This window comes from Balaenoptera borealis, assembly GCF_965194805.1.
Source record: "Balaenoptera borealis genome assembly, chromosome: 14".
Lineage (NCBI taxonomy): Eukaryota > Metazoa > Chordata > Mammalia > Artiodactyla > Balaenopteridae > Balaenoptera > Balaenoptera borealis.
Genome location: NC_138875.1, coordinates 58,005,020 through 58,021,590, shown reverse-complemented (window position 1 = coordinate 58,021,590; position 16,571 = coordinate 58,005,020). Strand labels below are relative to the sequence as shown.

Below are 16,571 nucleotides of genomic sequence, written 5' to 3'. Positions count from 1 at the left end.
GTTAACCCAAGAGAACCATGAGAGGATCCTCTGGATGACCAGTTTCCAGAGGAGGAGGAGCAAAGGCTATCTTGGCATGAGGATCCAGGGTCTGATGGCCAGGGTAGACCAGATGCCCCACCAAGTTCAAACCCACAGGGGAAGGGTCCCTTCATTCAGCCAACTCTATCCTTATGCAGCATTTCTTCCCCAAGTGCAAGGCAAAGCTTGTCCTGGTGCTCCTTACCTTGGAAGATGTTCAGAACTTTTTTGATTCAACCCTCCCTCCTGAAAGGGAGCTGCCAGCCCAGGTTCTCTCTCTCTTCAGAGATCAGATGTGACAGAGAAGTCCCGGGGGCAGTTCCTGAGGACACCCTGTTCTTCTCTTCCTCCCCAGAAATTCGCTCCACCAAGGGACTTCCCTGGCCCAGCACAACCAAAATGGGCAACAAGAAATATCCATAGCAAGGGCTCGATTCAATCTTGTATCTACAAAGCCAGAAAACAGAAGTGAATTACCTGGTAAGCAGACCCACCTTCCAATAAGCCTATTTCTGAAGATACAGGACTATAGCAGGGTGCTTTTCCCCCTTTTCTACTAAAGAAACTTTGATTTTTTTTGTCTTCTAGTTTTATTGCTATTAAGAGATTATACAATGTCTCAAATGTAAGCTTGATATAATTGCAATTCTTAGAATAATGTTTTATAACTGTATATTATTTAAATGTGAATCTTATCAATTAATTGCTTCCATTTTATTCTATTTGTAGGTAGTATAATTACAATATTTTTGTTCTTAGCAAGACCCCTAAAATCATTCAGAAACACAGCAATAATGATTTTTTATCTTTCTTCTAAAATAAGTTTGAGCTTTTTCTCTTTTGGTTTCATTGCTATTATTTAAGTGATTATACAGTAACTCCAGTGAAAACTTCATGGGATCATAATTCTTAGGATAATGTTCCATAAATGTATATTCTATAAATGTGAATCTCATTAGTAATTTGCTTTTTTAAAATTTGATTTCTGGATAGTGTATAGTATTTTTATTGTTGCCATTTAACAAGTTTCTTCTCTTGACCCAGAAACAGAACAATATTTTGTCTCTCTGCTAATTTACCATTTTCCTTCATTTCATTTCAAAGCTACTGTTGTCATACAGTTGCTCATGTGGAAGTTTGACCAGAATCATATTATAATACTTCTTAGGATAGCGTGATAAATGTATTTTATTCAAAAGTAAATTTCATGAGTAAATTGTTAACTTTTATTTCTAGATAGTGAAAGATAGTAATTCAGTTGATGGTGTCGAAAATGTTCCCCATAACCTGAACTATGGGAAAAGTTTTATAGGAGCAGTCGTGCCATTGGAGGTATTTGAAATTCAAAGACCATATCTGCATTCCAAGGGCTGCATTTACCCTAGTTATGAGACTAATATGCTTACCTAAGTAAATGTTAGTTTTAAAGAAAAGCCCCTGATGGCTCTCACTATGCATAGCATAAAATCCACAGCCCTCACTATGGACCACAGAGCCCCAGATGTGCTGAGCTCCGCCGTTCCACTGACCTATCTCATGCCCACTGGGCTCCGGTCACTCTGTCCTCCCACAGAGCCTCAAGCTACCAAGCCCCTCCCACCCTTTCGTTCATGCTATTCTCCCTCTGCCTGAAATGCTACCCGCAACCCCGAAGATGCCTGTCTTTCCTCATCCTTCTGTTCTCAAATGTACATCTCTGGAGAAGCTTTCACTGAGTTCTCAATCAGTATGAGTTCCTCTTTACCATAAGACTCTGGGATGTGTAACTTTTCATTAGTAGCATTATCACAGTGTGCAATTGTATAATTATTTATGTGATTATATTTGAATGTGTGTATCCATACCTCCGTGTCATCAGGGATTAGATCTATTTCTTGTTCATTTACTGTGTCCAGTGTTTTCAGAGCAGCAAGGGGAGGGTGCTCCTGCCATTTGGTGGGATATTTTTCCTTGTGCAGGTGTTTCAGGTTTGGCTGCAATAACAAAGCATAAAACACAGTCTTCCAGTGCCTAACAAAGCAAGCATTTCTTTCTCACTCATGGGTTTGTGGATGAGCTCTTGCCTGCCTGGGCTTGGCTGGGCTTGGGTTTCAGGTCAGCTTCATTCTCTGAGGACTGCTTGTCATTTGAGGGCCCAGACAGAAGAGGCAGTGGCAACCTGGGCCCGGTCCCCTCATGGCGGACCGCACAAGCCCTGGCGGGAGAGTGGAACACAGGCTGCTTCTCAAAGCCTCTGTTCAGAACTCATGCACCCTCTTGTCTGCCCATCTTCCACTGGTCAGAGGGCCCAAGATCAATGTGATGGAGAAATCAACTCCACCCAAATGATCTAACGTTACCAATGTCCCTTGGGGGCTGCTTCACAGCCACTCTAGACCCTGGCACCCCAGACTCCTGCCACAGGCCCCATATTCCAGGCCTCACAATCCTAACAAGCAGGCTCCACTCAAGAGGAGGCTGCGGGCATCCCAGGTGAGGAACAGGTGTTCCCAGCAGAGTTGTTGGCCTGAGGGTCCCACGTACAGTGACAGCATTCCTGGCAGGAGAGGCAAGAAGACTTCCTTCAACGGCCTCAGGTCTGTGTATTTCAGAAAGGTCCTGACCCCCCCCCCCCATCAACCCCACAGTGTGTCCTTATAACTCCCCATGGTATTGAGTTCTGGGCTGTCACTTATCTGTACGCCCATATTTATTGAGGGCGTAATGAATGCTGGGCGGCGCCTGGGTAAGGCTGCTGGGTTAAGGTGAGGTGCCAGGTCTGGGTCAGGCCCTTCCTTTGTAGTTTTCCATCCCACAGAGTGTCCCCTTTCATTTAGACTCATCCCATGATTCCCATGAAGTAAGGGACAGCCAGGCAGAGACCAAGTGACTAGCACATAAAGCAAACGAAAAGGAAGATTAATTGATGCAAAACCAAGATGTCATGGAACCTGTCACTTGAGAAATGCATTCTAGTGCTTGAGAACTCTGCGAAACTATTTTAATTGGATCGAATTAGTCAAATCCTGAGAAGACTTTACCTAGCCATATGCAAAAAGACAGTCTTTACATAGTAGACAGATAAATATATGCAGAATGAGTGTATAAACCTACGCAATTAAGTGGTATGGGAGAAGGGGGGGTGCATCAGACACACTGTTAAATGAAGTGACAGCTTTAGTGCTTGAGAACATAATCCTATGATATAGTACTATTACTATCCCCCTATAAAAACACAGACAGGAATGACGTGTAACCTTAAAAGCTATGTAAGAATAACCAGGCCCAGCATGGCATCAGAGGGAACATGGCCACCTAGGTGTCAAGTGTGGGCCTGAACTCTGGTGGTTCCTGTTCTGCCCCTGCCACTTAAACCCGCTATCCACAGAGAGTTGGCAGGTCATTTAACACCATCAGGTTAGTATTAGAGCTAAGCACTTAACTGAGCATTATTCCATTTAATCCTCACAATTCCCGGCTCTTATCAGAGAACAAGAGTGAGGTTTAGAGAAGTTAAATAATGTACCCTGTATTTGAGCTGCATATGTCTGACTCTAGAACTGGTCTATTCTACCCTGCTTCATTCAATAGACCCACTAACCCCCATGCTTTTGTGAACATCAAAAAGGATGTGTATAAAAAGCACCTTTCGAAATATTGAAACCAACGTCAATTAGTACTACAAAATCACCTCGGACCGTACAGAATTTCTCTGGAATTTAACACAATCACAATATAATTTCTTTAAAGTTTATGTGCCTTATGTACCTGTTACAAGCATTATCTTCTGTAATCATCACACAAGCCCACGTGGACGGTCCTGCACTAATTTTTAGATTAAATTACGAATGTTCTGGCGAAACGCTGTTAAAGCAAGTGTGATAAAGCCCCCCAAGCGACTCTACGGAGCCTTGGGGGGCCGTCCAGCTTCTTGTGTGCAGGTGAGCAGAAAACACGGGAGCAGGAGGGACCTCCCAGGTCCGTCACCGCGTTAGAGGGGACGCGACGATGCTTCCACAGCAGTGGAATCGTTACTTTGCTGAACAGGGATGTAGGAAACAGTCCTGAGTCATCCGAGTTCTCCGGGGGAGCTGCAAATGAAACCGAGCCCAGGTGCTCCACTGCCAGGGTTAAGCTACAGCCTCCAGCCCCCCTGACTTTTCCTTGCGAGTTTCCGGGGATATGCGGGAGCGTGGGCGCGCCCCTGGCTGGATCCAGAGCTTTAGGGGTGATCCCTTACTCATGCGGGACTGGGGTCGCCCCTTACATTCCAAATGAAACGTGTCACTTTTTACATTTGTTCTGCAAATGTTTACTGAGTGCCTACCACTTCCCCATATACAAAAATGTGGCAGAGGTACCAGCTAAGACCCAACGCCCGCAAGCGCGCGTCTCGCTGTCGCCGGTGTGCGCGGAGGGGAGGGTGCCCGGGTCGCCCGCCCTGGAGTCGCGGGAAAGCCCCGCAGACGCAGCGCCCGGCCTGCGCGCGCCCGAAGGCGGCACTGCCCACGCACATGCACACGCACGGGAGCGCCGGGCTCCCGCGTCCTCGGGGCTGTGCCGGCGCCGGGCGCGGGCGGGAGCTCGAGAGTCCAAGCGGGAGGCGGGAGCTGCAGGCGGGGCGGGTACCCGCGAGCGGCGCTCGTGCATTCGCTCCACCGCTCCCGAAGCCCCGCCCCCGCCCCGCCCCCCGCTTCTCCCGCGCGCGGGCTCCGCGCGCCCCAAGTCGCGCGCGTGCGCGCGCGTGCGCAGGCCAGGGCCCTCCCGGGGCGGCCCCGTAGACTCCAACGAAAGCGTCGCAAGGTCCCGGATTAACCCTTTCCCTGCTCACCCATTTAGAGGCCCAGTCGGGTTCCGTGCCTGCGCAAACCGGCGGCGCGCCTTCCCCCTCGCCCGCACCGCGCATGCACGGGAAGGGGGGGGTGCCGGTGGGGGTGTTCACGGCCGGCTAGACATTCTGTGCTCGTGCAGGAGGAGGGCTCCTACCATCAGGGACGTGCACGATTCCCCACCCCGCCCCCTCCCCAAACTCCAAAAAAAAAAAAAAAAAATCCAAAACACACTGCCACCCACCGTGCCCCCGCGCCCCGCGTCCATCCCGTCCCCGGCCTGCGTGCAGTGAGCGCGGGGAACCCACGGCAAGTGTCTGTGGCTGTGCCAGGCTGCAGGTAAGCGCGGGCCGGGGGTGCGGAAGGGGCCCGGGCCGGCCGCGAGGCGGGCGCGGGGGCGCGGGGGAGGCCGGAGGCTGGCGCGGCGGGGCTGCCCGGAAGAAGCGCGTTCTCGCCGCGCTCTGGGGCACCAGTCAGCTCCAGGATGTGTGGGCGGCCCCGGCGGCGCGGCGCGAGCGGGGCCGGGCGAGGGGCCTGGGCGCTCCGGGGTCCGCGCAGGCCGGCGAGCGGGCTCGGGCAGCGGCCGGGCGGCGGCAGTGGCGGCCCCGCGCGCGCGCTCGCCGAGCCTCGGCGGCGGAGTTCATGGCCGCCCCCGCTCGCACCGCCGCAGTGCACCGCGGTGGGGGTGGGGACGGCCCGGAACCCGGCGCCGAGCGCGGCCCGCCGGGCGCCGCCCCTCCGCTCCGCGGGCTCCGCCGCGCCGCCCCCAGCCGCCCTCGGAGGAGGGGGCCGGGACCCCGGCGCTCGCACTCCCGGGAGCGCCCGCGGAGCTCGGGAAGCCGGCCGCGCGCCGCCCCCGCCCCCGGCCGCGGGAGGGCGGGGGAGGGCCCGGCGCGAGCCGGCCGGGGAGTGCGCGGGGCGCGAGCTCCGGGCTCGCGGGCGGAGCGGGGCGCGGCGCGTCGCGGGGCTGCGGAGCCGGGCCGCACACCCGCTCCCGCTCCCCGCCGCCGGGGCCGCCGTGGGTCCTCCCTCCCGCGCTCGGAGTCGCGGCCCCAGCCTGCGCCGAAAAGCCGGATTCTAAAAGGGAAATCGGCCCTGGCACCTCTCGGCTCCCCGGGCGGGAGCTTTTGTTCGGGAAGCAGTGCAAACGGCTTGATCCCGTCCCCCACCTCCTGGGCAGAAAGAGATGGGAGCGAGGCTTGGAGAGGCTCTGGAGGCTCCCTGGGTCCTCCGCTCCGTTCCCTGCTTCCTCCGCATCCCGAAGTTGCCAGCTTTTGACCGGGAAGTGGTGCCGCCGCCATTGTCGCGGCGGCCCCGGGGTCGGGGAGGCGGCCGTCGCCGCCGCTTATGTAAGTTCGGCTTTACAGGAGTTCGCTCCGGCCCTGCGCGGCGGTTTGGAGAAGCGTAATAAAGGGGCAGCTTCGTTCTGGACGTGTGATTGGTCTTCATCTTTCCCTCCACCTGCAGGGATACTGGCCACGGGTATCTTCCAGCTTGACTCACCTGAACTTAGCATCTCAACAGAAAAAAATGGTCCTCAGAGATCTGGAGAGAGAGTGGGGGCCAAATAACACACTGACCAGAAAAGGAAAAAAAAAATTAAAAAATCCAGCACACTCCTATGTTGCCATGGGTACTGTACACCACTCCTGGGCCTGGTCCATGGGCTTTTATCCCACAAGCCCTAGGGAGAGCGACTGGCAACTGTAGGAAGTGACCCGGTAGGAAGGTTTCGCCTGGCTGCGTTCCCTTGGGGGTGACTACAGGCTGGGGTGCATCCAGGGAACAGGCAGAGTAGGAAGCATCCTTAGAAATAATTCTGCTCAACCCTCACACTTGGCAGATAAGAAAACAGCCTGCCACTTTAGGCAGCTTAACGGTGTTTTTGCTTTTCCTTAGAGGGAACTTTGGAGGGTTTTCAGGACTCTGGTCCTACCACACTCAAGTTTGTGTGGTCACCATTCAGTAGAGGAGACTTTATGTTTTTCAGGATGTTAGTCTGCAGCATGGAGTTCCTCTGGTAAAAGTTAAAACTCGCAAAAATCTAGAATCCTTTGAGTTTCCCTGTAGGGATAGAGGCAAAAACACCTGGATTTCTCAAATGCAAGCTTCAAGACCAGAGTAGCTTAAGTAACGTATGTTACATCACACACAAGTGTGGATAGAAGAAAGCAGCTACTGTTCCCTCTGCTCCAATGTTAAATGTTGGATGTATGTACCTCTCTAACTTTGTCTATATTTGTTAAAAGTATATATACTCTGTGTTTATATGAGCCTAGAGAAAAATGTGGAAGGCTGTGTATCCAACAGGAAATGGTAGGGGTAGGGGGCATTTACTGGCTTTTACTCTATCTGTGCCGCAATCAACATCCTTACAAATACGGACACGGGCTTTGTGAGGGGAAATCCCTCAGTGGTTCTCCAACCCATCCTTCCCATTCCCGGCACACACCCCCTGCAGGCTGCAAGTGCTCCAGCCCTTACCTTTTCTCCTTCATATCTGTTCAGAGCTGGACCTGATGCTGCCAGCCACTCTCCTCTGTGTTCCCAACCTGAAAATAGGTACAGGTGCCAATGGCAAGACAAAAAAGGAAAGTTTCTTTTTAAAAATCAATTCTTGAAAACATTCTTGTTTAGAATTTGGGATAGGGAAAGAGCCTACCTTACTCTTGTATGTCCTTTTCTCTTGTAGGACTGGCGTGCCCCTGATCAGAATTATTCTGATCCGAAGAATTTGGTGTTTAAAGCATTAAGATAATAGCCTGAGTTGTTCATGGTAACTATGACTTTGGATATTAAGTCCTGAAAATATTGTTTGGTGTTAGCTTTAAAATGTCTCTCTCTCAATTATGTGTTAGCATTCTTTAGGAGACATATGTATTTTCTTCATATTTATACTTTGTTGAATAAAAGAAAAGAACAATGTTTTTGAAAATCACAACAGGACACATTATTTTAAAAAGATCACTTTAACACATGGCAGATGTCTTCCATGCCAGTTCTAGATTTCTTTTGCTTGTAAAACACTCGCAGCACTTGTCAACTGCATCCAATCTTGATGACACTTTGATCTGGATGGCAGATAGATCGGCATCCAGAGGGGCTGAAGCCTCTCGTCACTCTCTTCCCAAATGTCATCTGATTCTCTGAGGGTCATGTTAAACCTTGACCCTTGTTCACAAGTGGCCCAAAACTGGTGTGGAAAAACTAGAAGACAACACTGAATGGAATGTTCTGGCAATGATATCCCTCTCTGGTTCTGCAGCAGCAATTTGTCTCTTCCGTCAAGGAAGCAGAACACTGAGAGCTGCTAGTTATTTTACTGAATCTTCCTCTGTGTGAAATTTTACTGAATCTTCCTCTGCGTGAAATTAGAGTAGACGCAGCAGATGGCACTGGTGGATGCTTGCTGGAGACCTGTTTCTTAAACCTTGAAGCTGAGTTATTTGTCATTATTACCTGTAGTTGTCAGGAAGCACGGGTTTGGGGGCTAGAGTGCCTGGATTTGAGCCCTGATACTCCACTAAATAGCTAGAATATTGGGCAGGTTCCTCAATTCATCTATAAAGTGGAGTAGTAATACCTGTCTCTCAAGGCCATCTGATCATTGCATTTGTGAAGACGTGGAAAGAAAAGCATGTAGCACAATGCCAGGCAGTTATTACGTGCTCAGTAGAAGTTGCTGTTACTGTGAGTAGGCAAATGCGGAGTACAGTGAAGATAAGTAGAAGGAACAATATGGATATCCCTAAGTTGGGATCCGTCTTTTCTCCTCATGTTCTTGCACCACTCCTGACATTGACTTTCTGAAATTGTTAGGGACCGGAAATTGATCAGAAAATGAGAATCTCCCTGTATTTTCTGTATGGAAAAAGTATTGTGCATAATTACCAAAGTATTTTTTTAAACATTTTTCGTAGGAGTTTTTCATCAGTATGTCTGAAACCATTAAATACAATGACGATGATCATAAAACTCTGTTTCTGAAAACCCTAAACGAGCAGCGCCTGGAAGGAGAATTTTGCGATATCGCGATTGTGGTGGAGGATGTCAAGTTCAGGGCGCACAGGTGTGTCCTTGCCGCCTGCAGCACCTACTTTAAAAAGCTTTTCAAGAAGCTTGAGGTCGATAGCTCTTCAGTAATAGAAATAGATTTTCTCCGTTCTGATATATTTGAAGAGGTCCTGAATTACATGTACACGGCAAAGATTTCTGTGAAAAAAGAAGATGTTAACTTAATGATGTCATCGGGTCAGATTCTCGGTATCCGATTTTTGGATAAACTCTGTTCTCAGAAGCGGGACGTGTCCAGTCCCGACGAAAATAACGGCCAGTCCAAAAGCAAGTACTGCCTCAAGATCAATCGCCCCATTGGAGATGCCGCTGACACTCAGGATGATGACGTGGAGGAAATCGGAGACCAAGACGACAGTCCCTCCGATGACACGGTAGAAGGCACCCCCCCAAGTCAGGAGGACGGCAAGTCACCCACGACGACACTCAGGGTCCAGGAAGCGATCCTGAAAGAGCTGGGGAGTGAGGAGGTGCGGAAAGTCAATTGCTATGGCCAGGAAGTCGAATCCATGGAGACCCCCGAGTCCAAGGATCTGGGATCCCAGACCCCTCAAGCCTTAACATTTAACGATGGGATGAGCGAAGTGAAGGATGAACAGACCCCAGGCTGGACCACAGCTGCCAGCGACATGAAGTTTGAGTACCTGCTGTACGGCCACCACCGGGAGCAGATCGCCTGCCAGGCCTGCGGGAAGACGTTTTCGGACGAGGGCAGGCTGAGAAAGCACGAGAAGCTGCACACGGCCGACCGGCCCTTCGTCTGCGAGATGTGCACCAAGGGCTTCACCACCCAGGCCCACCTGAAGGAGCACCTGAAGATCCACACGGGCTACAAGCCCTACAGCTGCGAGGTGTGCGGCAAGTCGTTCATCCGCGCCCCGGACTTGAAGAAGCACGAGCGGGTCCACAGCAACGAGCGGCCCTTCGCCTGCCACATGTGCGACAAGGCCTTCAAACACAAGTCCCACCTCAAGGACCACGAGCGCAGGCATCGGGGCGAGAAGCCCTTCGTGTGCGGCTCCTGCACCAAGGCCTTCGCCAAGGCGTCGGATCTGAAACGGCACGAGAACAATATGCACAGCGAGCGGAAGCAGGTCACCCCCAGCGCCATGCAGAGCGAGACGGAGCAGCTGCAGGCGGCGGCCATGGCCGCGGAGGCCGAGCAGCAGCTGGAGACCATCGCCTGCAGCTAGAGGCGGGGGACCGGGATGCTCGGGGCAGGGGTGCTCCGCCGGCATCCTGCATCCTGACCCATGAACGCCAGCCGCTGCATTTCAGTGGAAACTTACGGAGCGTTGTACTCGCTGGACTTAAGGCAGTGCTTGGTTGGGTGTTTTGAAAACTTTTCAAGGAAATACCGTTCCTTGGTTCTGACCAAACAGTTTCACTGTCCCGTCTGGTGTCTAGTATTAATGTTGCCAGTAAGCATCCGCACCCCCCGCCCCACTTTTTTATGATTTCTGATTTTAATTTTGAGAACTCTTGTGTCCAGTTCAGAAGTGAGAGACTTCTGTCCCTTTTTTAAATTCCTCTCTCCGCTTGCTGCACCGGGGAGCGCACTGCACAGAGTGATAATTGAATGAATTGATTTCCTGATCATCACCGTTCTATGTGACTTAGGGTTACAACAGCATTTTTAAGAACTTTGGTAAAAGTACTTTGTGTCGACGCAGAAAATACGGGTGGGTGGTTGACCAAGAACCCTGCGTGCGCAGATGTGAAAACAAGTTGTGGAAATGCAAAATGGTCTCAGATTTATATACTTGGTTTGTTCATTTTCTGTCACTGTTTTTCATGGTTTTTGCGGACAAATAATGGTTGCTTTGCTGAAATGTTTCTTCATCCCTTTTGATTGCCCACACCTGCCCCCCAAAGGTTTCATCACACGTCCCGAAGGCATGTTGGTGGTCTGAGGGCTGAGTTTTTTCATTCCTCTTATTTTGGGCATTGCCACTCTGCAGCCGACGGGGTTTGTGGGATGGACCAGTGATGAGAGGGTTAGAAAAAGGAGTATAGGAACCTGACTCTCAGAGACAAGGCTTGCACATTTGCCACAATTCCAAGATTTCCTAGATCAAATAAATTCCTAATTGATTTTGAAATTGGATTTTTGTTTAGGATCAAAATTAGGACAAGAACAGGTATGCCTCTTCGGATACATTTGTGTAACTTAAAAGAGTGTCATCAAGCTTTTGGGCTCTCTGTAGCACATGATTTATCCATAAAGGAGATGCAGTGTCCTTCCTTAAATCAATACGTTTAAAATTTTTTAAGTGTGTAAATAGTACAGAAGCATTGGTCTTATGTATCTCAAGTACAAGTAGACAGCTGCACTTTTTTTGCACATTGGATTAAAGTTACTTTCATCAGCAACAAACATCAGTCTGTTTTTAACCAGTATTAAAGATTGTCAGACCAAATGTTTATGTTTTTGAAGTATATTTCATCACTGGTTACACTTTTAAGTGGAAGTTGACTGCCTTTTCATAGCTGTAAATGGAATTATAAGTGCTGTTCCAATTCTGGTGTATGAAACTTCTTTTTAAACATTCTTTAGGAATATATTGAAATACCATCAATAGTTTGAATTATGTTCTGTAATAAAATATTAATTATTTTAGAATGTACCATTTTTGAAAAATGTCAATTTTTAAAATTTATTTTTGGTTGCTAGGATTTTTTTTAAAGATATATTAATTTCATTTCCTAGCTTGTTGCATTAACACCTGTAATTATAATTGTGAGATAAATTTTATTTTTTAAATTGGTGTATATGTTATGCCCAAGATTGTAGGATGAAGATGCTACCTTTTTAAGAAACTTATTTATTGGTAAATGTTTAATTTAGTTTAAAATTAATTTAATTTTTTTTCTTAAAAGTTGATTATTTTCTCCTAAAAGTAGTCCTGTCACTGTGTTTATATACTATTAGTAGAAAGGGAACCGATTGCTGTTCCTAGACTGTTTTAACCAAAGCAAAGGAAAAATAATTTAACATCTTGTGGATAGCTACTTCAGCAAATCATTTTTGGGGCCTTCGTTTTTGTATATAAAAGAAAATATACTTCTGTCATTCCTGTTTTCATTTTTTCTTAGCAACCTGTCACATACCCAGGTTTCTACTAAAGTGCATTTTCTATACTGTCTTCGTCCTGGTTTTACAGAATTGCAAGTTCACCGTGTGGCATTAACCCTCATTGAAACCACCTAAGCATGGTGGTACCCCAAAAAGAAAGCTTAATATTCAGCACTTTATTTGCATCATGTAAATATGTGTCATTTGTCCTATTTTGCATGAGAAATATATTTGTGTTGTAATTTCTGCCACCGCTGCTGGGTGCATCTGTGCATGTGTTCCTTGTGTTCTGGGCAGCAGCAAGGTCATGACATGGCAGCTGTCCTGTCTCCTGGTCATTAAGCCTGCCTCTCCCCACCCAGCTGGCTTTAGTGTCCCCTGGATGATGAAACCCTCATCTCATGTCCAGCAGTTCAAGGGTACCTCCCATCACAGGGAGGTAATTCTGAAACATGCTTACACTGAATCTGCCTTGTGAGAGGGAAGGAAATTCCAATGTCAACGTTACCACTTTTTCATTATACAAAAACCACCTACCCTTTTTCTATTTGTCCAAAGAGAATGTCTACAAACTTGATTTAGCTTTTTATGCCAACTTGCACGGCATTGGCAGTGATTGAGGAAGGGAATTTTAGGAAGTCTAAAATTTAGGTTATCTGCCTGCTAATTAACTTGATCACAAATTTAGAATTTTTAGACCTTACAGAGGTCACCATCAAGTGAGGCTGATACTAACAAATTCCTCCTATTGTGTTGGGGGAAAAAAATTGTGTCGAGAGAGTGAGGCAAGTTGATACAGTTTCCAATTTAATGGATTATGTCCTGTAAGGTTATCTGTAACTTAGTCATTGGGAGCCTGGAATTCATTTTCCGGAGTAACGCTGTTAGTGGTGATTAGTTCGCAGGGCAGATGTAAAAGCCCTTTGTGTAAGTGGAATTGAACTAGTGTGATAAGGGTTCTAGTCTGGAGTTCTGAGTTAGGAGTTACAGAGAAAGGGAGAACAGCTCTCACATCCCTGTCTGCCCTTTACTTTGAACATCTGCCTGCCTTTCTCCTTTACCCAGCACGCCACCCCTACCAAATGTATGGGAGACTAATAAGACATCCAGCTGGAGGCAAGGTAACCGTTGAAAATCATCGCAGTAAGAGACCAGGGCCTAAATTTATCCTGCTTCCTTCTAATACTTCACTGAAAGCTGTAAGCACGTGAGCGATGGGGATTCCCTGCCTATGCGATGAACGCCCACTCCCATCCCTAGACGTCTAGCTGCTCCTTCTGCCTTGCATTCTGTCTCCGTTTTTTGCCTACCCCCTTGTAACTGGGAACTTTCTCCCCCTTGGAACTGTTCAAAATATGTTTAGTCCTGCTTGACAAAGCTTCAGATACGTGAAGACAGGGTGTCCTTAATTCAGCATGTCTCAAGCATTGCATGTGAGGCCCTGGGCTGAAGGTGGCGTTTGCCCCTGATTCCTTAAAGGTCACCATACTGATCGTCTCTCAAGGGCCCTGGATGTAATTTCTCTGGATTGCGACAGGTTTCAGCAGTTGTGTGATTCCATGATATCTTCCAGAGATGCTCCCAATTACCTTTCTTCACAGAAATCTTTTCAAGATAGCAAGGAGAGAGGGTGGGTTAGTGGAAAGAATTTTGAAGTCAAACTTGAATTGGATCCTGGTTCTGCTTTTCGATTAACGTATAAATTTAGGCAGATTCTTAGCTGCCCCGACCCTTCATTTCATTATTTCTAAAATAGTGACGGGGATTTCTACTTCATGATCTGCTGTGAAGATGAGTGATAACCAGTACCCATCTACTACTTTTGAGGTGCACTGTAAATGTTCCCTGCTTCTTAAAGGGCATTCTCAATACAGAAGCAGAAGTAAGATTGAATTTCTCTTGACGTTGACATCTGTCCATCTTTGGCTCCAAGCTGTAGACCTAGACCTCATTCTGTGATATCTACAGAAGCTGTGTTTATCTTAGCATTTCTGTAATCTTCAACCAGTTCACAGCTTTGTCCTCACAAACTCCTGTATTCCTCTCAGAGTTGTCTTTGGCTCTGTAATCCCCCATCCTTTAATTAAGTAGGTCGTGGGAGTGTAGTCGAGTGTAAACACTGGGCTCTGGGTGGGCTCCCTGCTGTTCTTTGGGAATATGTGTGATGGCAGAGTCAGAATTGCAATTTTGAGAGCTGGCTTTTGAGTTTCATCTCTGAAATCGTGCATTTGGGGAGGTATGTTTACATTTGCTTTTCAGAAATTGAGTGTATTTGAGTCTACACCTGACCTTTCCCTTTCTGGTTTGTATGAATTCCAAGATGATCTGTTGTCTTCTCCCCAAAGGGGCTGGCACTACTGCTCAAGAATTCTGATCTTCCTTTAGTTCCAGAATACCAGTTTACTGAATCACTTTGCTCTTTTTTGGAGGATATTTCCATCCATCTTACATAAAAGTACTTTCTATGGCGTAAGATTAAAGTATATCAGTCAACAAATGCTTACTGCATGTCTTGTGTGTGCCAGGCATTGGACTGAATGCTGGGGATGCGACAGTGAACGGGATTGACACCATTCTCAACCCCATGGAGCTTACGGTCCAGAATGGAGTTAAACGATGACTTTTCCAAGTCTTACAAAATTTTACAGATTTACAAAAGATTGTAAATATGAAAAATGCTTTAAAAACTGCTGTGACATGTATTTCAATGCAGTTCATGGAATATACTTTAGAAGGTAATTAAGCATTTTTAATACATAGTCATGAAATTTAGTCATACCGAAGGAAACATTCTCAGATGACTTTTTGAATGTGTACTGAGAAAATGTATGTGTTCAATATTACCATTTTCAATGGTTCTCCATTTCTCTCATTGATACTAGACTTTGGAAACAGGAGTGTAAAATGAGACTATGGTTTATTTCTTAAAAATCATGGATTCTGGACTTCCCCAGTGGTGCAGTGGTTAAGAATCCGCCTGCCAATGCAGGAGACATGGGTTCGAGCCCTGGTCCAGGAAGATCCCACATGCCGCAGAGCAGCTAAGCCCGTGGGCAACAACTACTGAGCCTCCGCTCTAGAGCCCTCGAGCCACAACTACTGAGCCCACGTGCTGCAACTACTGAAGCCCGCGCACCTAGAGCCCATGCTCTGCCACAAGAGAAGCCACCACAATGAGAAGGCTGCACACCGCAACAAAGAGTAGCCCCCGCTTGCCGCAACTAGAGAGAGCCTGCGTGCAGCAACGAAGACCCAATGCAGCCAAAAATAAATAAATAAATAAATGATTTATTTATTTAAAAAAAAATAATGGATCCTGTCATCAGGAAAGGGTACTGATGAAAATTAGAAGAGTAAAAGCGTGGTAACCTTGGCTTCCTGCAGCTTTGAACAAGGATATTAGTACCTCAGAAAGAGGGACCTCCATGAGCAATACAAGGTATCCAACTGAGATTCAGCAGGTGCTCGTTTAGAGCCCATGGATCAGGGTAGGGTAGCAAGTAAGCTAAGGGAAACCTGAAAAAAAATTTCGTCTCTTAGTTTTAGATCACCATAAGGCGGACTGTCATTTCGAGGGAGTTCTGTGGAAAGCATCCCGTGCTATTAAACTTATTTGGAATGTGGTTATTTTTTGTTTTCAATCGGAGGGCAGAAACCTCATAGATAATTCCTATAAGTGATTCTTATAGATCATGGCTGTTTCTTTTTATTTGCTTTCACTTGTCGTGTTGAACTTCGGTCACTGGATAGTCAAGAGGGTCAGGAATTTAATAATGAAAACTAGCATATATTGAATGTTTACCAGGTATCAGGCACTATGTATACAATCTCTTTGTATGCTTTGTGACAACTCTCAGGGTACACATTATTAGGGACGAAGACACCAAGATTCAAAGAAGTTAAAAATGCCGCCAATATCAAGTTGTTATCAGAGCCAGGACAGAAGAACAAGTCCGCCTCCAGGGCCTGTGCTCTTAGTCACCATGTCATATGCCCTCAAACCAGGAAAGGAGCAACTCTGGCCCTGCACCTGTTCTTACCACCTTCAGTCCACTGTTAGGGAGAGCAGCTGGAGGACAGAGGGGGCATTTACACGAATAGCTGCCCCTGAGTTTGTATAATAAGTTGGTCCCAATATTTTAATTTCTGTAAGACATTTCCCATCCAAGGGCCCAAATTACTAACCAACATTTTTCTGCCTCTCTTCCGGTCTAGAGGCTGCCCCCAAATAATGTGGAAAACTGCAAACAGAATGTCATGGTTGATTGCAAAATAACAAAGCTACCCGTCTGGTTTCTTTACACGTTCCGTTATGCAGTGAGCCAGGGAAATCCCACCAGACCAGAGGCCATCTACTCTGGTGCCAAAATTAACTCATTGTGTTTATAAAAATGGTTATCTATGTCAGGAGTTTTCCCACCCACCCCCTTCTCTCTGAAAAGTGCTAGAAAACTTGAATTCAGGTTCTACCTCTACTGCTTTCAAGCTGTCACCACCTTGGGCTGGTTATATAATCTCTTGAATTCCTTCAGCCAAAATGCAAACAGTGATTGCCTGCCCAGTTTACCCCACTCTTGCTTATTATTTCAAAA

At 47.3% G+C, this 16,571-nt stretch overlaps 2 protein-coding genes and 1 long non-coding RNA gene across 10 annotated transcripts in view; 1 reads left to right on the top strand and 2 right to left on the bottom strand.

Moving 5' to 3' along the window:
- Positions 1–6,347, bottom strand: part of LOC309610569 (uncharacterized protein) — a 29,089-nt gene extending 22,742 nt beyond the window's left edge. For 2 of the 6 annotated variants that reach the window (XM_082353630.1, XM_082353629.1), the window contains exons 1-2: positions 5,999–6,132; positions 1,866–1,994 (exon numbers count right to left, since the gene is read on the bottom strand). In XM_082353630.1, the coding sequence (XP_082209756.1) occupies positions 1,866–1,994; positions 5,999–6,130 (261 nt within the window). In that variant the 5' untranslated portion in view covers positions 6,131–6,132. Of the gene's footprint in view, positions 1–226; positions 469–1,865; positions 1,995–3,768; positions 3,784–5,998; positions 6,289–6,332 lie in introns of those variants that run through there. The other 4 variants (XR_014234021.1, XR_014234022.1, XM_082353631.1 and 1 more) reach the window with 4 other exon arrangements.
- The window catches only part of LOC309610605, a 716,737-nt gene that overhangs the window by 138,538 nt on the left and 561,628 nt on the right, over positions 1–16,571 (bottom strand). The window lies entirely within an intron of this gene.
- ZBTB14 (zinc finger and BTB domain containing 14) lies at positions 5,025–15,602 on the top strand. Of its 3 annotated transcripts, none has more exons than XM_082353599.1 (3): positions 5,025–5,168; positions 7,522–7,605; positions 8,750–15,602. In XM_082353599.1, the coding sequence occupies exons 2-3, from the start codon at positions 7,603–7,605 to the stop codon at positions 10,094–10,096; spliced, it is 1,350 nt and encodes a 449-aa protein (XP_082209725.1). In that variant the 5' UTR covers positions 5,025–5,168; positions 7,522–7,602; the 3' UTR covers positions 10,097–15,602. The 3 variants fall into 3 exon arrangements, 2 of the variants coding, with proteins under 2 accessions (XP_082209725.1, XP_082209724.1); XM_082353598.1 differs by lacking the exon at positions 5,025–5,168 and adding an exon at positions 6,041–6,178; XR_014234002.1 differs by lacking the exon at positions 5,025–5,168 and having other exon boundaries at positions 7,524–7,605; positions 8,750–14,215; positions 14,505–15,602.